At 46.9% G+C, this 24,684-nt stretch overlaps 1 protein-coding gene across 7 annotated transcripts in view; it reads right to left on the reverse strand.

The window, feature by feature from the left end:
* The window catches only part of FBXW4 (F-box and WD repeat domain containing 4), an 83,301-nt gene that overhangs the window by 21,773 nt on the left and 36,844 nt on the right, over positions 1–24,684 (reverse strand). For 4 of the 7 annotated variants that reach the window (XM_044935199.2, XM_044935198.2, XM_044935200.2 and 1 more), the window contains exon 6: positions 15,970–16,062. The exons of 2 other annotated variants lie outside the window; for them this stretch is intronic. In XM_044935199.2, the coding sequence (XP_044791134.2) occupies positions 15,970–16,062 (93 nt within the window). The remainder of the gene's footprint in view (positions 1–15,969; positions 16,063–24,684) is intronic. One more of the 7 variants, XM_025274030.3, reaches the window with a different exon arrangement.

The raw sequence follows: 24,684 nt of genomic DNA on the forward strand, positions 1-24,684 counted from the left end.
AGAGAGAGAGAGAAAGGAGTGGGGGCTCAGGACTGCTGCTCTCCCACCTAGTAACCATGGGATCTTGAATGAACAACTAACTGTGCTACAAAGCCCAGTTGCTTTAACAATAAAACAGAAATATTAGGACTTACTGAGAAAATTATATGGGATAAGATGCTTAGAGCAATGTATGGCACACAGCAAATCCCCACAGATGTAAACTATTATGCACCAGCAATCACCAAACAAAACGAAATTAGAAATCCATTTGCAAAAAAGAATTAAGAAATTGTAAAATAGCTAAGAATAAATCTAATCAAAATAAGTGAAACAAAAAGAAACAAAAAACTAAGACAGCCCCATATGAAAAAAACTCTACTATATCCTTTACTAATGGACACAGAATTGCTGAGTAAGTGGAGAGGTACATCATGTTCCTGGATGAGAAGTCTCCAACTGTCAGTTCTCCCATCATTAGCCCATAAATTCAATACAGTCCCATCCAAACAAGATTTTTTACTTAATCAGTTGATTCTAAAATTCACAGGGAAGAGAAAACAAGAAGAGCTAAGAAATATTTTTACAACAACAATGAGAAACAAATCACTTGACTAGATATCAGTGCTAGAATAGACAACTAGATCAATGAGTCAGAATAAAGAATCCAGAATCATACCCATATATTTGTAGGGAATCAGCAGATCCTAAATGTGGCATTTACAGGCAGTGGATGAAGGATGAACTAATCAATAAATGGTAGAGACACCATAGGACATACATTTGGCAAAAATAAAATTAGAGCCCTAACTCACAGCAGACATCGATTCCAGATGGATTGGGGACATAAACATTTTTAAAAACTACACAAAAACCCATAAACGTGTTAGAAGAAAATATAGGAAAATAGTTTTACAATCTCAAAGTAGTGAAGGCATTCATAAGACAAAACTCTGAAGCCATAGGGCAGAGATGACAGAACTAATCTCCAAATTACAAAAAACTACCCAACAGCAGACACTGTAAACAACAGGCTGAAAGGAATTACCAAATATATGTAGTAGTCAAAAGATTAATACCCAGAAAATACAAAGATATTCTATAAACCATAGAGGGAAAAAAACAGATGAATGAGCACAAATTTTCAGTAAGTAATATACAGCAAAAAAATATACCTGCCAAAAAAAAATGCAGTAATGTTAACCCTCCTAGTAATCGAATTGCAAATCAGAAAACAATGAAAAATAGCTGCAAATACCTAGAGCATTTACCACACACCAGGTACTATATAATTAATTCATTTAACCCTCAAAACATTCCTACAGGGACTTCCCTGGGGGTCCAGTGGTTAAGACTCCAGGCTTCCACTGCAGGGGGCATGGGTTCCTTCCCCTGCTAGAGGAACAAAGATCCAGCATGCCATGCAGGGTGGCAAAAAAACCCAACAAACCCACATCCTACATTTTTGGTGATATTTTTCTAGATATGATAATGGTATTATAATCACATTTTAAAACCATCACTATCTTTTAGACTATCCACTGAAATATTTACTTATATGCCTGATATTTGCTACAGAATAATACTGGAGGGCAAAGTGTGTGAGCAATATTGATGAAACAAAATTGGCCAAGAATTGATTAATTACTTTTGCATATTTTGAAATTTTCCATAAGAACAAAAAAATTAAGTCACTATGAGGTATGTACTACCATTATCATCCCCCTTTCACAGATGAGGAAATTAAGGAACAGGGACGTTAAGTAACTCACCAAGTCACATAGCTAGCAGGTGGGAAGACTTGTGATTTGATCTCAGCCAGTTGGGCTCCAGAGTCCAGTTTTTAATCACTATTCTATACTCACTACCAGAACTGGATATCATTTTTTACCCTCCAGAGAAACAAAAAAAAATTTTTTAATCTGATATTATCCAGTACTGATAAGTATAAGAGGAAATACAAATGTATATACTGTTTGTGGGTATGTAAAGAGTCGGACACGACTGAGCGACTGAACTGAACTGAATCCGATACAGTCCAAGTGAAGGGCAATTAGGCAGCATCCAAAAACTTTTAAATGTACTTACCCCTCAATCCAGCAACTTTTTCCTAAGTATCTTCCTTAGAAAAATATCTTACTATATGCACAAATAGGCAAGTACACAGATGCTTCCTGAGGCACTATTTGTAATAGCAAACCACTGGAAATAACCTAAGTGTTCATCAATAGCAGGATGGCTAAGTAAACGATGGTGCAACCATATTTTTCTGAATTACAATGCAGCAGTAAAAAGAATGCATTCTGACAGCAAAGGACCTCTGAGCCACATGGGTCCCAGAGGAAGAATTCAAGTTACAGAATACATGCATATTGTGAGCCTAAAACTAAGCAAAACCATGTATTTGTGTAAAGATCAGGAGTGACATCTACAGACTTCCTACAAAAAGGAGAAGAATGAGGGGAAGGGCCACAGAAAAAGAACCTTTTTAATATTCTCATATATTTTTATATAATTTTATAATTTATACATTTTTAAGCTTTTTACAAATGGAACATATTTATATATTACTTATCTAAAAAATAACATAGGAAATGAGAGATTAAAAGGAGGATGATAATAAGAATATTCATTTTGAAGTTGCCTGAAAGGACTGCATCTTGCTGGTGCCTGAGTTCAATGTGATTCTGAACCCCACACAAACCACACAGTCCCATGGCTCCTTCCTAAACCTGGCTGACGCCCTTTGACAGGGGCCATTCACCTGGAGGGCTTCTGAGTGATTAAGGCCTGAAACAATTGCCTATGAGAATTCCACAGTTTCCTCTCTGCTCTCATATAATAGTATATACCCCCTAAACTTCTGTTTTACAAGCACTTTCTCTGTAGAGAGGTTAACAACCAGTTTCTTCAAGCAGGAGAGCTACTGAACTCTGCTGGGAGCCTATCAGTGGTCAAAGCCATGGCTTACTCCACCACAGTGCCCCGTACTTACTAGGTACTCAAATGACTAACGGTGCTAAGGCTAGCTAAGCACAGAATTATTTCCAGCTTCAAAACATATCCACTTTTTCCTCTTTGCTCTAGGCAGTCCATTTGTCATCATGGTAGTGGTCAGGCCCAAGGACTGGGTCTGCTGCTGCTGCGTCACTTCAGTCGTGTCCGACGCTGTGCGATCCTGTGGACGGCAGCCCACCAGGCCCCGCCGTCCTTGGGATTCTCCAGGCAAGAACACTGGAGTGGGTTGCCATTTCCTTCTCCAACGCATGAAAGTGAAAAGTGAAAGTGAAGTCGCTCAGTCGTGTCTGACTCTTAGTGACCCCATGGACTGCAGCCTACCAGGCTCCTCCATCCATGGGATTTTCCAGGCAAGAGTACTGGAGTGGGGTGCCATTGCCTTCTCCAGGACTGGGTCACCAGGCTGCTAACATCTTCTGGGCTTAGGTGGCCCACACGGTCTGGTGATTCCTGGGGAGACTAAGGCCAAACAAGCTCTTCTGTTTTTTTAAGTTTCCTAATGAGATAATCATGATGGTGTGATCACTCACCTAGAGCCAGACATCCTGGAATGTGAAGTCCAGTGGGCCTTAGAAAGCATCATTATGAACAAAGCTAGTGGAGGTGATGGAATTCCAGTTGAGCTATTTCAAATCCTGAAAGATGATGCTGTGAAAGTGCTGCACTCAATGTGCCAGCAAATTTGGAAAACTCAGCAGTGGCCACAGGACTGGAAAAGGTCAGTTTTCATTCCAATCCCAAAGAAAGGCAATGCCAAAGAATGCTCAAACTACTGCACAATTGCACTCATCTCACACGCTAGTAAAGTAATGCTCAAAATTCTCCAAGCCAGGCTTCAGCAATACGTGAACTGTGAACTTCCAGATGTTCAAGCTGGTTTTAGAAAAGGCAGAGGAACCCGAGATCAAATTGCCAACATCCACTGGATCATCGAAAAAGCAAGACAGTTCCAGAAAAACATCTATTTCTGCTTTATTGACTATGCCAAAGCCTTTGACGGTGTGGATCACTATAAACTGTGGAAAATTCTGAAAGAGATGGGAATACCAGACCACCTGACCACCCTCTTGAGAAACCTGTATGCCGGTCAGGAAGCAACAGTTAGAACTGGACATGGAACAACAGACTGGTCCCAAATAGGAAAAGGAGTATGTCAAGGCTGTATATTGTCACCCTGCTTATTTAACTTCTATGCAGAGTACATCATGAGAAACGCTGGGCTGGATGAAGCACAAGATGGAATCAAGATTGCCGGGAGAAATATCAATAACCTCAGATATGCAGATGACACCACCCTTATGGCAGAAAGTGAAGAGGAACTCAAAAGCCTCTTGATGAAAGTGAAAGAGGAGAGTGAAAAAGTTGGCTTAAAGCTCAACATTCAGAAAACTAAGATCATGGAATCTGGCCTCATCACTTCATGGGAAATAGATGGGGAAACAGTGGAAACAATGGCTGACTTTATTTTTTGGGGCTTCAAAATCACTGCAGATGGTGACTGCAGCCATGAAATTAAAAGACACTTACTCCTTGGAAGGCAAGTTACGACCAACCTAGATAGCATATTCAAAAGCAGAGACATTACTTTGCCAACAAAGGTTCGTCTAGTCAAGGCTATGGTTTTTCCTGTGGTCATGTATGGATGTGAAAGTTGGACTGTGAAGAAAGCTGAGCACTGAAGAATTGATGCCTTTGAACTGTGGTGTTGGAGAAGACTCTTGAGAGTCCCTTGGACTAAAAGGAAATCCAACCAGTCCATTCTAAAGGAGATCAGTCCTGGGTGTTCTTTGGAAGGACTGATGCTTAAGCTGAAACTCCAGTACTTTGGCCACCTCATGCGAAGAGTTGACTCATTGGAAAAGACTCTGATGCTGGGAGGGATTGGGGGCAGGAGGAGAAGGGAACGACAGAGGATGAGATGGCTGGATGGCATCACCGACTCGATGGACATGAGTTTGGGTGAACTCCGGGAGTTGGTGATGGACAGGGAGGCCTGGCGTGCTGCAATTCATGGGGTCGCAAAGAGTCGGACACAACTGAGCGACTGAACTAACTTATGAACATAAGTAGCTGGCATTTGAGTAGGGGGATGAGATGGAAGGAAGACAAGAATCCCTAGAACCAGAGAGGAAAACAGAGCTCAACTGGAGAGCTGCACAGATAAACCAGATACCAACTCAACAGTTTCATTTTAAAATCTGATTCTTCCTAAACATGCCCATGTTAACAAACCACAGAGGGACCCTGAAACTCAGACTTACTTCAGATGTAGGCAGGAGCATTAAGTGTTTACAACACAAAGAGAGAAGAGAGATGAGGACAGGTCAAAGAGGACTCTGTGGTGTGACCTATGATCATGAGGTCCTATGTCCTTGACCCACGGTCAGTGATGGCATTCCCTAGAGACTGATTGGCCTGGTTCTTATTTTTATTCTCAACATCACATAAGCACCAATGTGGGGTATTTTCATGTGGCAAGCATCAAAGTATAATCAAGACCTTCTAGAAAGAGGCTCTCTCTGAGGAATCAAAGGGCAAGAGAGCCCACTCACACTACCTATCGCCTGACTGCATGGCATTCCTCATCCCCTGGCCTAACTCTGACAGAGCTTAAAACGAAAGAGGCCCTAATGACTTTCCAAAGAGAGGCCCACAGTGACATCAAGTAAGCTGAAAAGAAGGGAGACAGAGTGTGTGAGAGTTGATTTATGGATTCACTACTACCATCTGCATCCTTGGACCACTTCTCTTCCATCAAAAAGGGAGAAGTGGAGATGAAGCTCTGTACTCCTCCACCTAGCCTGATTGCTGTGGCATTTTCCACCTTTACCCCAAAGGCTACTGGTGATGGAGGAGTGGTCAAGGAGTGGGAAGGGAATTTTCCTTCTATCATGGAGGTGGACAGACCAGTAGGGCCTGCTATGCATCATGAACTATACACAACAGGGCTATAGAAATGGGATCCATGAAAAGGAGAAAGGAGATGACTATGTCTATGTACACAGGAGGAAAAACTGATTCCTCAAGAAAGTCTCTATTGTAGAGGAGGTCCACCAGTAAACCCTGGTGTGCAGATTTAAGCAATCTCTCATGTCAACTCCTTCCCTGTGATGAGAGACACTAAGGGCCCCAGAGTCCTCAGGTTGGCACAGACTGAGGCTTACTGTACAGGGGGAGGAGGAAAAATTACACAGCTAGAGATAGGAGAAAAGTAAGAATACTGAGGTCCTTCTCTGCAAGTCTTTCATTACAGGGCTTCTCAGGAAGGTGAAATCCCAAGGGACTTCCTTGTTTCCAGATTAGTGGGCAGCACCAGCAATCCTGATCTTGAACTCTGCTCCTCTCCAAGATTTCCTGCCCTCTAGACAATGGCACTGAGAGGAAAGATGCGGGAGTCTGTGTGTTCCATCCTGTTCCGCTGAAGTCCTGGAGTCTAATTCTGGCCGCCTGCTAGTCGTTCTCCTCCGGAGGCAGCCCAGTCAGGTCTGTGCCATCCCAGGACTCGGCTCCCGTCTCTCTCTGCCCCACTGGAAGGGTCCTGGGCCACTGCACATTTGTCCAACCTCATGTGTCTGCAGTCCGGTTTTTCCCCCATGAACACGTGAGAAAAGTGGCAGATTTTTCTAAGGACACCATCAACAGCTTACAGAGGGAGGAATGTCTAATCAGCAGAGCAGTAATGAAGTGAGAAAGAGGAGGTGAAAGCCAATAATGCCACAGTTCCCTCCAGACTGACTGACCGTGAGAGCTGGCGGCCAAGGTGCTGAGCTGCTACCATCCGCATACGTACTAGTGCCATCACCTAGACATTTGGGACGGGCTGTCAAGGAGAAATTTGCCCTTCATGAAAACAGCAGACACTAACTGCTCTGTCTGCCCTATACGCTCCTTCCACACAGCTGATTCAGAGACTTCCTATATTCTTACATAATCTCCCTCCCTGGCCAGTTAACCGGTCAAGGGGTAGGAAGCTGACCCAAGCAGGGCCAGTGAGATTTCTGGATGCCAGTCCCTCTCCATGACTTAATCCATGAGCTGCCAAACTCAGGAGCTCTTGGCAGCCTCTGGAATAAGCTGGTCAACTGGGAAAAAGAAAGGAGCTGAGATTCAGAAACAGAGATGAGCACTAGAGGCGTTAAGTCCTGGCAGACTGCGGGCTCTGGGTCCAGGACTCCTGATGCTGGACTCCTGCTCTTCCTTTACTTGATTGCTTAGCTTTGCCCTTGGATTTACGAGCCAAACATTTCCAGTTTTATTCAAGTTAACGTGAATTTGGTTTCTGTCACTTACAACCAATTTATCCTGACTGCTATAGAACTTCAATTCAGTAGCCACCGGGCTTCTCATCCACCTGAATGTCCTCACTGACAAATAAGCAAAGGGCTTTGCCAGGCACCCGCTGGACACCTTGAGGGCTAGCTAAGAAGAGACGCCTCATCCATGAAATCAATAGCTGGTAGGCCTCCTATGAGAGCAGATGACCAGGGCAGTGTAGTCTGGCCTCGAACTTCAGAAAGGGCATGATGTGTTTTCCTACATTTAGGCCCAAAGAGAGTGCCAGGGGAAAAAATTTACACTCCATGCAGAGGTGGGTGGGGAGACTGTCTGCAGGACAGCAGGTAACAAGGATACTGCTTGAGGCAGGGGGTTATAGTTTCTAAGGAAGAAAGCCCTATCTTCAGAGACTGGGCCTCTGGGATTTCTTTTTACAAACTGATGAGAGTAAAAATTCTGTTGGAAACCACAAGGCTCACTCTGCCAGGACAGAGTCTGGGCCACTCTCAGACCCTTCCATTTTCAACAACTATGGGGCCAGGCGTCTAAGAAATAAGCAATCGAACAATACTTTCCCAGCACTTATCTGACTTGAATCAAGACACACAAAATGACTGAAATAGTGATGAAAATATAGGAGTTAATTTTACTATTTTCTTTGTGTATGTTTGAAATTTTGAAAGTTAAAAAATAAACACACCCATAATTAAAACTTTGAAACCACCAGCAATTCCTTTGTTACAACTTTTTTTAATCCTTTTCCCATCTTGACCCAGGACCAGTAGTCCTAAAACCAAGGGAAAAATAAATATGACCCTAAGAGCAATCTCGTATATTCCACTGTTAAATCCCTCTGAGTGACAAATTCCAAAAAAATGAAGAAGGAACCAAGCAGAAAACTCACACATGTAAAATTAAACCCACATATACCTAAAGTAGTCCTCCTAAAACTCTTTTTTTCTTTTGGCCATGCCACACAGCACGTGGGATCTTAGTTCGCTAACCAGGAATTGAACCCATGTCCCCTGCAGTGGAAGCTCAGTCCTAACCACAGGGCCACCAGGGAATTCCCCCCCCTCCTCTCTCTCTTTTTAATGAAGCTAGCCCTAGGTTTAGAAAGACATTTGAAGTCATTAGTCAGAAATTACATATCAGGAAACCAAAGCTCATTCATGGTCAACCACATTCTGGAGCATAAAATAATAAATGATATCATATGTTGTATAAAAATGTTATAAACATCACTAAATATTGCATAAATAGACACATATGTGCACATTTATATGTATCTATATCTATCTATTTAACTCTCTCTATATAGTAATATTAGTCGTTCAGTCATGTCCCACTTTTTGCAACCCCATGGACTGTAGCCCACCAGGCTCCTCTGTCCATGGGGTATCTCCAAGCAGACATACTGGAGTGGGTTGCCATTTCCTTCTTCACTCTCTCTATATATACCTATAAGAAATTTGAAGCAAAACATGACAAGCATTTGAGCTTCGGGTTCCTCCAAAGACCCATCTCCTTACAGGTAGTTACTGGGTGGAGCCAGACACAGTGAGCAGCCCCTCATTCCGGCTCCTCTCCCAGCTACTTCACACCTACCCAAGACCCCCAAATTCCACCCAGCCCTGGCTCTCCATAGACCTCACCTCCATGCTCCTGCTTAGGACTTTGTCAACAGCCTCACCTCCCCACTGCCAGCCTCTAGGCACCAAATTCTACTTCCTAAGGCCCCATGCTAGGCAAATAGCTTGGCATATTTGTTTTCTGGGAAAAGTCAACCCCTCAATGTTTCATTTCACCTCTTTGGAACACTGGAATAAAGGCCAAACACATCAGGAGCCACAGCGAAGCACTGGGGCCAGGGCAGTACCTGACTCAACGCCATGCCCACCATCAGCGCCACCAGAACCGCCCTTAAAGTACCAAGATGTGGGGTACAGTACCTACCCACTTAAGCCACATGTAATCTCTGCATACATGTGTGCATACACACCTGTAAATTACCAAATTACACACTTTTGATGTATAAGTCTGCTGTCACCCCCCCCCACCCCAGATCAGATCACCTTATCTTTCCAACTTGGGCTTCTCCTTTGGAAGAAGAAATTTGAGGGGAGCGGTTTTGCCACCTGGAGACTCCACTGTAAGCCATACCAGCCAAGCCAGATACCCAGAAAGCATGTGCCAGCCCAGGTCACCGATTCCTTTTCTGCCCAGTCACCACACCTCACCCCCACCCAAGCAACTTGAGGAAGAACACTGAGGAGATTAGCGGGTCTATCCTTCACCCCCTGCTCCGGCCTGCTCTGACTAGCCCAGGGCCAGTGGGTGGCTGCTGGCCATTCAGCCCTCAGTTGCCGACTATCCGAGGCGGAAAGCTATTCTGTGGCTCGACTCCCAGGTGCTGGTATTTGGCTCCTGGGAGGAAAGAGAACATGGGCCCAGTCACAGCCTTGGGAAGAGGTGCCTGCCCAGCTGGGTTGCCTTGGCCTTGCCAACAGAGGTAGACACACACGTAGACAGACAGACAGACACACACACACACACACAGCCTGTGTCTGCTCCTTTTGGTAAGGAGGCACCCAAGATGCTGCACACATACTCACACAGCTGCACCCACTGTTTGGTGTTTCTACTCCTGACGAGAATGGTCCACAGGCACAGGCACACCCCATACATACAAATACCCCTGTGTGCCCACTGTGCCCCACAGGAGCCTCTCTCCTCAGTCTTCCTGGGTACTTGTGATTTTCAGCCGGCACAGGTGTTAAGCCCCTTCCATTCTCTTCCCTCTTGGGCCTGTCCCTCCCTCTGCCCTCCCACGGTAAGTGCTTTCAGGCCACACAATGAGTGGGAGGAGGAGAAACACTTCTATTGAGGAAGGCGTTTTGTTGTTTCATCCCTAAGGGGGGCTGGGGTAGGAGAGGAGGGGGACCCACAAAATTTCTAATAAGCAGTTTCTCTCCTCAAAGCTAAAATGATTTTCTTTAATTGCTTGGTGGGAACAGTTTATTGTGGGGGTCTCTGCCCTCCTCCCCCCCAGCCTAATTGACTTACTGAAGTTTAACAGGGGCTTTCACCTGGAGAGTCTGCAATTACTCCCCCCACCCCACATTCGTACCTGGGCTCTCCCCACAGGGGGCCTTTGTTCCCCCTAAATACAGCAGTGACACAAATGTCCTCAGCAGCAGGGGAACGCAGGGAAGTGGTAATTTTCAGCTCAACGCAATTAGCTGAGGGCTTTTCAGCCTTCCCCTTGAATGGTGGGGAAACTTTCGGCATGTGGGAACGGTGAGCTGGGGCTGCTCTGTGCAAGTTAAACAAAAGAGGCCTCTGAATTGAGCCCCGCAGTGAGCCAGACCAGGGCTGTGGGGGCAGCTGGGACTGGGGCCTGGACAAGGGACCCACATCATCAACCACCCTATCTGTGTCTTCCAGTCAGGGCCAGTGGCCCCAAATAGCTTTCTGGGAGGCAGAGGCATGCAAGACTGGCACCACAGCTCTGCATTTATGAAGCAAAGAAGGAAAAAAGGTGGTGGATTGAGCTGCGGCAGGACAAGAGGGGTCAGAGGGCTGCAGTGCTGTGTCTGTCTGGCTTTCTCAGAGGGCCCGGGGCTGGAGCTCACGTTAGATTTTGGGTCTTCAGGGACACCTCAGCTTTAGGGAGAGACTCTTCCAGGAGATGGGAGACCTAGGACTGCCTCTAACACTCAGGTCCACTATTGCCCCACAGCAGCCCTTAAGCCCAGCTAAGCAGAGGAAAGAGAGTCCTCTACTTGCGGGTAGCTCTGAGGCTAGGGAGGCACAGGGTGAAAGCAGAAGCTCAGTGCCAAGGTACCCGAAGGCCAGAGTGTGGGCTCTAGCAGTGGAAGTAACGACGCAGGCCTGCCAGCCTCTCACAACCTGCCCTAAAACAGCCCTGACCCCAGACCTAGGAGAGAGAGAAGCCGTCCTCCTTGAAAGAACAAAAAAAATGAAAACTAGAAACAGAAGGTCTGGGTGACAGATGAGCTGCGATACACGCAGGAAAGAGCACACAGGACAGGGCAGGCAGCGCTGTGGGACCGGGGAAAGGCCGGAGCCAGGCTGAGCAGGCCCGCATTCAGGACCAGATCAGCTGCTCACAAGCTGTTTGACCCGGCAAGCCTGTACCTTCCGGAGGCCTCACATTTCTTGTCTGTAAAATGGGTAACAGTTATCCTACAGTGTTGTGTTTAACTTTTTACAAAAGCAACACAAAACGTTTGTGAGTTAGCATCTCTAATAGATGTATTAAACAGGAACCAGAGAAGCTGTTCTGGTTGAACAGAGGTGAGGGGTAGGGGCTGAGCCTCACCCAGGTGGCTTCCAACCTTCCTGCCTTTGACGCAGACCTCAGAACCTTGCCTAGAAATCCCAGAACCAGATACTCTGCAGGCCCGCTGCACTAGGAACCCTCCACTAGTAACAAACACTGTGACCCAGCAGAGCTTGGACTGACGAGCTCCCTATAGCATAGGCTACTGCTCTTTGTGGCCCTGCCTCCCAGCTCCCTCCAGTCATACCCACAGAAGTAGGATCGTGGTCCATGGGGATTTGCCATCAACGACCTCACTTCACAGCCTGTAAGAACCCAGGCAAACTACATTCAGTGGCTATCAGCCTGGGGCACTTGGAGCAGTTCAGCGTGTGGCTTCTAGGCAGCAGTCAGGTCAAACTTTTTACCTATTTATCCAACGTTGAGACCTAGCCATAAAAACTACCACCATGTGAAATGCCACCCCCACCGTGCTCCCTCACTGACCTGGACTAGCTCTTAGGGACTAGAGCTAGCTCCTGCCTCACTCCCGCCTCCAGCCCTGCTGAAAGAAGTTCCAAGTGATTCTCTACAGAGGAGTCTCCAAAGCAAAGCGTGGCTAGTCCAAACACCTGCGGTTCAGAGACATGAAAGCAGACCCTCTTTACACCCTACCACCCCTGGAACAGCCTCCGCCTTCTGGGAGCAGCCCATCTTGACGACCGGCAGGGGACAAGCAGGCCTCTTCCGCAAAACAACTGGCTCAGCTCCAGTCACATCAGGCCTTGATTCCGTATCTTCCTCTCCTCCGCATCAGTCTGGTGTCCCACCTGCACAGCCACCAACCCCACTCTGGATGGATGCTCCTGCCCTGAGACTGACCAGCACTCTCATTCAACAAGGCCTTGCATGGGCACTTCCTAAGCTGGAGGCAGGAGTAGATAGGGGCCTCATTCTTTCAACAATTACCTGAAGGCTATCCAAGCCAGCCCTGTGCTAGGAATTAGGATGTTCAAGAAAACCAAAAACCCAAAACTTAAGGTCCAGTCAGAGAGTTAAGTCTTCAGTTCGCTTTTTTATTTAAATTGGAAACAATTCAAGACAATCAACAAATTCTAATCCCAAATGAGAGCAAGATCCTTGTGGGCAGAGTAGTTAAAGGCCATGAGCTCCGGAGTCAGAAGCTGGGACTCAAACCCAGGTTTGAGTTAATTACCGGATGTGACTCTGAGCATGTTAATAACCTCTCTTAGGCCTCAGTTTCCTTGCCTGATGATGGTGACAGTACCTATCTGGAAGGATTAAGCGAGATATAAAGTGTTTGGCATAGTGCTTGGCATTTCAGCTGGCAAGCATGTCAGTCATCCTTGTCTGCATCATTATCGCCGTCATCAGCTAGGCATTAGAGAGGCACTGGGGACTCCTGGTCCAGAAATGGCCTAATGAAAGGAATCTGTATCGTTTCCATCCAGAAGCACCAGAGGCTGGGTAAGAAGAGAGACTTCCGGTTCCCTGTCCCTGTCCTGCAGACTACCCCGGAAAGCTACCGTCAAGGCTGATGACAGACAGGACAAAATTTAACCTGGCCAGGGCAGCAGGAGACCTTGATCCAACCAGGGGCCTTAAAGGGAAGGATTGGAATTTGTGCACCCTCAAACTGACCACAGCCCCCTTAGCCTCTCCCTCGCTCCCCCTCACTTTCTACCACCAGCCTCCTGGCTGGAATGCAGGGGCCCCTGTGCCAGAAGGCCCAGGCCAGGCAGGAGGCCGGGAGGCACAGGTGGTTCTCAGAGGAGATCCCTGAGCTCCAGAAAGCATTTCCCCCACAGGCCCAACAAAGCTGGGGCTTGTTGTTGGTCAAGGCGCCTTTGCTTGTCTGGGCTGCAGCCCAGACGGTGAGGCGGTCGGGGCAGGCCAGGGGACTCAGGGCTGCAGGGTGTGTGTGTGGCGGTGGTTGTTGGGGGGAGGAGGTCAGCCAGCCGTTTTGGCACCAGCTGCCTCCTTCCCTGGGTTTCTCACTTTGTTCAGCATGGCAACCCAAAGGAGGCTGGGGAAAGCACTTTTCACTACCCAGCAAATAAAGACACAGGGAGAAGGAGAAGGATGAAAGGTATGGGGGTTAATTTGGTTTGGGGGTATTTATGTGGTTTTAAAAAATAATAGAAGTTTTTTCTGCGATCCAATTAATTTCAAACCCAGGATACAGATCATGAATAGCCAACAGTGATCCCACAGCACCTAATTCATATTATCCCTCTTCTGAGACTTGAAGTCCCAGTGGAGTGAGAGGTGGTCCCAAGAGGCTAGGAGGGATGTTTTCTACCTCCTGGTTGGGCACAGTTAGCGCTGGGGCACAGTCAACCCCACTACAAAACTCGGGGACTTTCAGCTCCCCAGGTCCACAAACACCCATGCAGTCCTCCTAATCAAGGGTATACGTGGCTTTCCAGGTGGAGGTATGACACCAGCGACTGCAGAGCCCACTTATTCCTAAGAATGATGTCCTCCTGGCCCCACGCCTGGGCAATGGACATAGGAGATTTCAAGATTCCAATGGGGACCTGAACTTATCTGCTTCCTTCATTATTTCCAAGAAAGGAGCCCTCACTCACAGATCATTCTGCCTCTGCTGGCTCCCTTCCACCTGGCCCCAGAGCCCTGACTCCAGGCCTTCCTTAGTCCTACAGCCTAGAAGGGAGAGACTGTTCTCACTGGGTCTTCGACAAAGGAGAGTTTTTCACACAGGAGTTTGAGGAGACACTGGGCCTGGGAATCCCCTCCCCAAGCCGCTGTCTGCTATCCCATCCGATTCCTGAAGTTTAGCTCAACCCACTCATACCACATGCCCAAATCTTGCTTTGGAACAGATTTCTTTCTGGTGGCATGTTTTTTTCATGCATTTTTGAAATCACAAACTATAAAAACTATGGGTTCTTCTCTTTGGAAAAACATTAGTTAGGATTCTAAAAAGCTCATTTGATTTGAAGTTTCCTCTTTCCCACTAGGCTACTTGGGATGGGACAAAAACCTTTCAGACGAATGCAAAGACAAGAGACAGATCTGCAAACACATTTGACAGAGGTATGGGTTCCGGATTTACTGGCTGGCTGACCCACCTCACTTCAGACTTTCATTGCTACATGGAACCTGTGCCACATATGGGGTACTATTGGCTGCGGCTGACTTAAGGTATTCTCAAGTCAAAGGTTTCGAGAGAATCCATTTCCCCTCCCCTTCCTTGCTCCTTCTGTGGAACAGCCAAGGAGTCTAGACCCTTTTGATGAGGCTGCTTGGAACCCTCGGGTCAGCTGCTACCAGTACAGTCCTGGGCCTCTGCTACTTCAACAGCTCCTGCCTCTTCTGTGCTCAAGCCGTGTTCTCCCACACGACCACAAGCATCCACTGTGACTTGCTTGAGAAGCACACATCTTCTTCCAGAAAACAGTATTTCCTTGCACTCTACCATCAACAGAAGGAAAATTCACAGAGAAGGAGAGTCACAACAAAAAGACTGGGCAAAAGATAACCTGAACAAAAAAATAAAAACTTCAGGAAACACAGTGATTGCCAGAAACTCAATAACTAGGTCCAGAGCTTCTCCTCGATGCTCTAAGGAAGAGAAAAGGATGAAATCCAGTGGCTTGAAGAATTCACATAGGATTTCCCTGGTGGTACAGCAGATAAGAATCCACTTGCCAATGCAGGGGACACAGGTTCGATCCCTGGTCCGAGAAGATCCCACATGCCGTGTAGTGACTAAGCCCACGTGCCTCTAACTACTGAGTGCACGCTCTGCAACAAGAGAAGCCACCACACCGCAACTGGAGAGTAGCGCACACTCACTGCAACTAGAGGAAGCCTATGAGTAGCAATGAAGACCCAGGGCAGACAAAAATAAAGTTTTAAAACCAGAATCCACATAAACATACACTTGCTTCTGTTGAGCTGTCTTCTTGAGGTGACTCTGGCCCAGGAGAAGCCGTGACATCAACACAAAGTAATGAAGGTTAAGGCAGACGGTTCCCCGTGGATCATCTCAGGTGGTCTGTGCTTGCGGGTGGGGGCTCCCAGAGACCAGGGAACCTGCCTGACACCCTGACACACACTTTACAGATGCACAGGCTCAGAGACAGCTGGCAGAGGTATACACACAGCACCACAGAGAGAAGGGCACTGGACCTGTGCCCCCAAATTAAAAACCTAGCACCGGCTATCTACTATTCAGTTCATTTTCATTAAGGGCTAATTGATTTCTCTGATCATCTCCTCTCCTTTTCTTTGGAAAAGCGGAAAGTACACAGAGGGAAACTTTTTTCTTTTCGTGGGGAGAATGGGGAAAAAGGGAGGGGAGAGAAGATAGAAATAAGCTGCCTCCTACAGGTGCTCAACGAGCTCATAAATTATCCAGTCACCTGGAGAAAGGGATCAGGTCTACCCACCACAGGAAGGCATCCTGTGTATTTAAAGTCCCAAGAACCTCAGGGAGGTTGAGCTTAGGCAGAAACCTGTGGATTAAAAGCAAAAGATGGTTTGAGTGGAAAAAAGCAAAAACTCTAGTCCTTTGATGAGGTCACAAGCAGCATTGATTCTAAATGAGATTTTTGTACTCCTGCTCTTAGGACCCCAGCCATTGCGAAAAAGTCTCCCATGACCAACAATACCTTTTCTCAGCTTCCCTAAGAACACTGAACACCAGATAATCTGATTGCCTACCCAGAACCTAGACAAGCTGTGTCTTTAATAAGCACCCTAGACCAGAGTTTTCTTGGGGACTGATCGTAATTTGGACATGAGCCCTGGGGAAGCAGCAGTAGGAAAAGGAGTTGGAACTTTAAGGCCAAGCTGACTGATTTAGGTAATCCTCTATGGACCAGGGAGGACCTGCCTAGACAGAAGTTACTGTGCATCGAACCAGGCCCAGTTAAAGGCCAGCGTAGCCCAACCCACTCCTTCCCTGGCCCCAGAGGGGAAGGGTCTATGCTTTCTAGGAACAACAGTTATGTTAAACCATTGCACTGCATCTGCATTTGGCCATTTTGTAATTTCAGTACAAAAGTTAAGATGATCAAATATCAGGTCTCCCAGGACAGCAGGGTTTCTTATCAACATTTTTCTTGTCATTCCAAATTCTTCAGTCTTAGTTCCAGAACTGAGGCCCCACCCCGACCAGGGCTTTTTCACCTTATATTGTCAAGGAATGAGGGAAGACTCTGAGCAACCTCCACTGGTCCGTCTCTCCCTCCACCTTGCTCCAAACACTGCTTGAAATTCCAGGCACTCTATAAAGTTATTAAGAGCAATTCTTGCCTCTGCCTCCAACCTAAATACAATTATACTTTTTAAAGGGGAAAAAACAGCCCAGGGAATCCCCAAAGAGGCCTGCTGCAACTCTTCCCTTTATAATGAAACTTAATAATGAAATGCCCTGTGCTCCAATTAGTAAGAAATGCTCGTTTTCTCCAACTGAACACCCCCTATAGATATATCTAATTTGTTTCCATGCTTCCATCTCTCTCCTCCATCGAGTTTGCATTTAAAGGTTATAATCTGTTGGTGCCTCCCAGCCAGGCCCTGGCAGGACAACCTGGGAGAAGTGACTGTGTTTTTTGTAACCGTGGAGCCCCAGTCTGACCATCCCTAACACCCCTTCCCTTCATCATCACATCTATACACACAATCTGTCTCCTTCAGGCTCTTTATGAGCTGTCCTCAAAGTAGAAGAGAAGGGAAGGGAAGAACAGCATTTGGGTAAGAGAAAAGAAGAGTTAAAGGAAAAGAGAGGGGGTAGGTATTGCTGTGAGTGTCTGTTTCTCAATGAAATAAATGTTTTGCCACAGAGTAACCCAAAGCTCCTTAGTGATGGGCCCCGTTGGGACTCAGGCCCCTCAAAGGCCTTGGAGCTCCAGCTTCTTTCCCCTCATCAGGCCTGGCGTGTGACTGGCACCAATCCCCGAGACAGTTCGATGGGTTGCCAACAGTAGCACAGAGGAGTCCCTGTGCTTGGGAACCTTGGCAGGATGCCTCTCCAGGGCCACCTCATCTCAGTGGCCAGACCACATCTCTGCCTTCTGATCATATGGAAAGTGAGGACACTGTCCCTTTCTAAAAACTTGATTCCTAAAATGAAGGCCACACCCTCAGGGCCATACCAGATGCCAGGACCACAGCCTGGCCATGGGTGTGGGGTGGACAGGTCCTCCCCCACCAGCTCCCTGACTCAAAGGTACCCCAAAGTTTCCCTCTCCCCAGAAGTACAGCACGCCACAACGAGGCTGAGCTCCCAGAGTCTCCTCTCTTCAAATTATGCATAGGCATCCAGCCAAGTGAGGAGCCCAGAATGGGTAAAGGCCTTCTCTCCCAGCTCCCAGCACTTGGCTATACTCAGCGAGGCAAATGGTAAAGACCAAAGACATCCTGGTGGACCATCCCTAGGGCGTCTACCTGTGATGAGGGCCCAGGCCCTCTCACTGGAGAAAATGCCTCCATTCTGTCCTTGGTTTCTAGGGATTCTCCCCTTAACTGCTGAAGATGAGCATTTGAGATCTGTCGATGCTCCCCCAGACACTTTGCCTCTTTTCTGCCCAGTCCTCTTCGCCCCTGACCCTTCCCAATTGCTGGGTCATCATCTGCAGCAGCCTGGTGCTCTCTGAGCACCCCTGTGCTTGCCTCCACCTCCTCTGACCCCTGAAGACATGGCCCTGCCCTGGCTCCCTGAGACTCACAATCTGTGCTTCTGCCAGGCTGTCACAAGGCGGGTATAACTCACTTCAAACTGGCAGCCTTACGGGGTAGAACTAACCACCCCCCTCGGGGGTGGGGGGGAGGGCAAGCAAGCGTGTGCCTGAGCATCCCGTGGTACTCTTGTTTTCCAGGCACCCCATGGTGGTCTGTGACAGACACATGGACGGGGGAATCCTCTGCCAGCCAGAACTGGCATCTCACCCTACCTCCCAAATCTGCCACTAGCCTCCAGGGCCCAAGACCCTCCAAGAAGAGGAGGCCTTGCAAGACAAAGACCTGAGCCCCCCCAGCCTGGCCTCCCAGCCCAACACAGGCCCGCATTAAAATCAACACTCCGTGAACACACAAAACTGACAGGGCAGAGGGGGAGCACACATCGGATACAAAGATCAGGCTCTCGGGAGACGCGGCCTGTTGGTCTCCCATGTTAGCTCCAAGTGACTAAGCGCAGGGTGGGAAAGAACGCAATTGCCGCAGCCTGAACGCCCGCCTGGGCTCCAGGTTCGGTGGCCTTTTCACAGGGAAGATGCCTCTGCCTGGAAAAAAAAATCCAAGCATTGTGTGGGGACCATTAATGCATGCGCCTCTGCACATTCCTTCGAGAAGCAGGCGCACACTAGTCCCCAGCCCTGTGCCCCCGCGATTGTACAGGCTTGGAATACACTGCACATGCCACCTGGTTCTTCCCCCTAGGCCCCCGGCCCTGCGAGCGGTGGGAAGGGGCCCACCAAACACCCTGGCTTCATTGTGCCCCAGAAAGAGGGGACTAATTACTCGCCTACACTCCGGAGCACCCAGGGAGAAAACAGAGGCCAGTGGGGTGGAGACGGTGGGAAATGGGGGTGGGGGGGCGCTTGAAGAAGGGAGAGAGAAAGCCACAGGATACATTTCAAAGTTTCTCTAGCAATTTGGGGGTGGGGGAAAGAAAGCCTGGTCCTGATGTGAAATCATACAAAGGTCAGGGCTGGGTCTCCCACCCTTGTGAGAAAGTGGTGAATCGGAGACGGTTTATCAAACGATCATTTTTTTCTTTTGAAACTGGGAGGCAGCAGCTTGGACAATTCTGCAGATGTGCTTGATGAGTTAGGGACAAAAATGGCCCTTCTCTACCCCCCTCCTCTCCTCCTTCTATAAGGGCTCCCCTCGGGGGTTGCTTCTCCCTCCACTGACTCCCGGGCCCTCCCCTCCCTTCTTCAGTGGTCAGCTGAGACCCCCACCCACTGCTTGCTTTTGTATTCTTGGCCTTTGGACACACTGACAGGGGCCTTTATGAGACCCCAATCAAGACCCCCATGTCACAGGTACCTAGTAGAGACACCAGACCTTTTCAAACAAGGGACAACAAGGAAAATCGGCTGGCCCATTGTTTCTCCTCTGTGCTAAGTGAGATGAAAGGGGCCCGCAACCCCCTCCCCACAGCCCGCCTGCCAATCACCTCTAGTTATTAAGGTCACAATGTGTAAATTCTTTTGACCTGCACCTAATCAAAGATTCACCGGCCCTTTCAAACCCGACTGGGGAGGAGGGGAGAGATTCCCTCCCATAAACCCAGCAAACTCTCCCTCAATAAAATTTCTCTCTCTGATTCCTACTCTGCTTCCCATCTCCACCCCCTCGCTTCTCCTCACTCCGCCCTCTTCACCACTAGCTTCAAACACAACTGACAAGCCCCTGGAATTACTACCCTCAAAAACCCAAGGAGGATTTGAAAGTTTCTATTTAATTCTCTTTAAAGAAAAAAGTTTTTGGACAGGCGTAGCTGCCCAAGCAAGACCAGAGCCTGGGCAGTCCCCATAGCTCTAATGCCAAATCTCTCCAAATGGCCTAGTGGTCGAATGGCTTTCTTCTTTCTCCAAATCAGCCTGTCTTGCTTTGCCCAGAATACTACTACACATGGAGAAAAACACTGGGATGAAGGATACTCTCACAGTGTCACTCAGCATCACCAGCTCAGTTGCTGACCCTCCCAAAACTCAGCTTACACTGAGCTGTTTTGTGAAATGAGATAAAAAATATTACCATGCCCAAAGTAGACAACCCTTAAGGAAAAAACATAACCACAGGGTAGAACAATAGAGAAGAGAACAGGAACCGGAGGAAAGAACTTGAGAGAAAGCAAAACTTAGGACTTTTTGTGGGATGAAAACTACAAAAGGCTTAAATCAAGCAAGGAGAATAAACTGCTTGCACATCTCCATCAATCAATATCAAGGTATGCCTTTTCCTCTTCTCTCTCTTCTCTGTCACTTAGAACAGGGAGGCGGCATCACAGGCGAGATATGGAGCATTTACGGAAGTTGCCCCCAAACCTTCCGGTGCCTACCATCTACTCTTGGGGATGCTTTGTCCCGCTCCTTCTCCCTCTGCTCCTACTTTTCCACCTGCCTCTGTGAGCAGACCTTTTGCTTCTTCGTTTCCTCCTGCCCAGCTGTCTTTAATTCTCTCTGAGCTCCCCTTTTGGTGCTAATCCCTCCTGTTATTTCAACTGCTGTCTCCATGCTGAAGCCTCCCACATCTTAACCCTGTGTCTGAGCTCCAGGCCACCACTCCTGGCTGTCTCTGGCCAAGGCTACTGACTGTCCCTTCCCTGCCTCAAATGGAACTCCATCTTCTCAAAGCCCTGGCCCCTTCCTGCCATCAGGTCCTCCTGCAGGTCTTTCTCCCACAAGCAGTCACGACCACCTACAGAGTTTTTCCTGTTTCTCTTGAATTCAAGGGTGTCTTCCCAGTGTCCTCAGGAAACCAGCCCCTCACTGCTCACAAAGTGCACTCCCAGAAAGTACTCAAACAGCCTCAGTCTCCCCCACTCCAGAGTATCCTATACACTGTTGTTGTTTAGTCACTAAGTCCCGACTGACTCTTTGCAACCCCATGGACTGTATAGTCCACCAGGCTCCTCTGTCCATAGGATTTCCCAGGCAAGAATACTGGAGTGGGTTGCCATTTCCTCTTCCAGGAGATCTTCCCGACCTAGGGATCGAACCCATGTCTCTTGCCCTAGCAGGTGGATTCATTACCACTGAGCCAGCTGGGAAGCCCCATCCTATATACACTGTACCACCACATTAATGATTTAACTGCTTCAATCTGGCCAAAAATCTTTCATGGCTCCCTATTATCCTCAGGTTAAAGTTAAACCCTGCTCTTCAAAGCCTCCAAAACCAGGCCCCAAAGCTCCCCTCCAGCCATACTACCCACTACTCCTTTACACAAATCCTGCACCCTAGCCAGCCAAACTTGTCTGCTCTGAACAACATTCCCCATCCCTGAGTATGTCTTTGCTCATATCACTCCCCTTGCCTAAAGTTCCCTTCTGCCACTTAATAGAGCCATTGGTTAAATCCCACTTCAAACTCCATGTCATCCAGGAAGTTCTCCTGACTTAACAAAAAAGCTCCTGCTTTTCTCTGACGGCACTCACACTGCATATATACTGGAATAAGCTGCTGAGTACATGCATTGTTTTCCCAACTGGAATATAAGTCCCTGAATAGTAAAAACTGTTTCTTGTGCTTCATGTTCCCCATGTATCCTTGCACATGGCAGTATTCTTGATACATCTACAAGGTGGACACTCAGTGATATGCATTACATAGGGAAACAGTTCCAAGTTTACACTTTTTAAAAAATTAATTTATTTTAAATGAAGGCTAATTACTTTACAATATTGTGGTGGTTTTTGCCATACATCAACATGAATCAGCCATGGGTGTACATGTATCCCACCATCCTGAACCCCGCTCCCACTGCCCTCCCCACCCCATCCCTCTGGGTTGTCCCAAAGCATGCATCGAATTTGCACTGGTCATCTGTTTTACATATGGTAATATACATGTTTCAATGCTATTCTCTCATATCCAAAAGTCTGTTCTTTACATTTATGTCTCTCTTGATGTCTTGCATATAGGGTCATCATTACCATCTTTTTAAATTCCATACATATACTGAAAGTGAAAGTGGAAGTCACTCATTTGTGTCCAACTCTTTGGGACCCCATGGACTGACTATACAGTCCATGGAATACTGGGCCAGGTCTCCCGCATTGCAGGTAGATTCTTTACCAGCTGGGCCACCAGGGAAGCCCCATATATATTACACTGTTTTTTTGTTTTTTTTTTAAATATTCAGTATCTTAACATTTCTTTTCCCACAAAAGGTCCCAGGTATGAAACCATGTTTAATGCTGCAAAAGTAAATGCAAGGAAGGACATTTCCAGGGAGATGGAAATATTCTAAAATGACTGTGGTTGCACAACTCTATAAATTTGCTAAAACTCATGGAACTGTACACTTAAAATGGGTGAACTTTATGGTATGTAAATTATACTTCATTAAACTGTTTAAAATAATAAATAAATACAGATCCATACATCCTTAATTTAAGTAACTGTGTAAGGGGGAAAGGAAGGATTCTCTCTACTGTTACCTGATACTGAAACAGACATTTAAATGCAATTTATGTTTTTTCTGGGCTTCTCTGGTGACTAAGACGGTAAAGAATCCACTTGTTTTTTTCTATTAGGCTCAATATAACAACAACAAAAAAAACTTAAATGCAGAAGAATAAAAATAAAGTAAATGTTAGCAGAAATCTACCACATAAGAAATAACTGAAAAGATAGTCAAATAATTATCATACTACTTTGTGACCTTTTTTCATTCAACACTATGACATCTTTGGGAGTCAAGAAATATATTCATCTATACCATCCTTTTAATGGCTATATAGTATTATTGGGTTAAGGTCCCATAAAATATTCAACCTCACATTTATTAATAGATATTTATGTGTTCTTAATATAAATCTTTTTGAATACATCTTACATACTTGTTTGATTATTGCCTTAGGATAAATTTCAAGAAGTGGAATTTATGTAAAAGTATCCACATTTTTATTTTGATACTGCCAAACCAATGTATTTTTTTTTCTTTTTTTTGGCCACATCACGTGGCACGTGGGACCATAGTTCCCCGACCAGCAATCGAACCCACGCCCCCGGCATTGGAAGTACAGAGTATTAACTACTGGACTGCTAAGGAAGTCCCCAAACTAATGCAATTTTAAAACTAACTTTTCCTCTCCTTAGCCCTAGACCTGGCATTACCAGCTGGCAAAGAAGGGTTTTCTTGGCCACAAATCTCTAATAAGTGAAGAATCCTTTCAATAATCTTTATTTTTGTGCTAATTGTTTGTTTTTATTCTCAACTACAGCTTGCCCTGGATAGTACGGAGACTCGAACTGGCCAGGAAAAGTAGAGTGCTTCAAACACTTTAACCCATGTGTCCCTCTTTCTCAGCAAATGTTACAAATCTCACCTTCATGCCCAGCTGACCCTTCTCTTCTCTTGGGTCATTTACCATAGTACCCCAACTCCAGTCCCTCACCTGGTCTTCTCTCATTCAGGACCAAGAGGAAAGGGGCCCAGGTTTGGCCAGGAAAACTAATGCTATCACTGCAACAAAGCAAAAAATAACAGGAGAAGCATTCTGCAGGAGTAGAGCCCCCAGGAGAAACGGAGACAGTGGGTCATATGCTCTGAGCTAGGCCCCTCTACAGCCCCAGCAGGCCACAGAGCAGTGAGTTCAGGGTGAGGAGCAAGTGCTAAGCGATGACTGAGTAAACCTGGACAGCGTCCCATATGCAAACAGTGCTTCTGAGACTCCACAGAGTTTTGATCAGGCACTACAGGACTCATCCAGGGTCAGACTCAAGATAATCTCTATCAAAGTACCCCAATCAACACAGAAAGAAGAGATGGCCACTTCTGGTGGCCTCAAGCAGAAAGGGGTCCATTTCACTTTACCTTGCAGGTCTCAGCTTTTCCTTCTCGCTCTGTTCAACCAACACACGTCACATGTGCAACAAGCCACACACAAAGGAAGAGAAGCAACTCCCACAGGTGCACAGTGGCCTCCTGTGGAAATATTTATACGTGGAAAGCTTATCCTCCACACTGCCTTCCAGCCTCTCTTTGTGTCTTCCTGTCTAGCTCAGCTCCTAGAAAGAAGCCAGTATGAAGCGTCACACTTTGCTAGCATAATGACCTGCCTATCCCCACCTCTAGCACCACTGAAGCATCAAGAAGCAACACAGACATAAATATCTCCATCCTGAAGCCAAAAGTCACACCTCTCTAGATGGGACAGATTAAGCATGGAAAATCAAGAAAAGAACAAGGCCTGGGGACCCCACGTTCTGCTTTACCAAGCTTACCCCTGGTATTAAGAGGATCAGGGCCTTGGCTTTCACGCCGCCTCAGAGCAGGCCAGCTCCTGCCTTCAGTAGGTGCTTTTTTGTGCTCCATGACTGGTGTGCACACTGCCTAAAGTGCACCAACTTTAGATAGGGCTGCTGCTTCCAGTATCCTGTGAAAATCAAAATATT

The sequence above is a fragment of the Bubalus bubalis genome, chromosome 23, assembly GCF_019923935.1.
Source record: "Bubalus bubalis isolate 160015118507 breed Murrah chromosome 23, NDDB_SH_1, whole genome shotgun sequence".
NCBI lineage: Eukaryota > Metazoa > Chordata > Mammalia > Artiodactyla > Bovidae > Bubalus > Bubalus bubalis.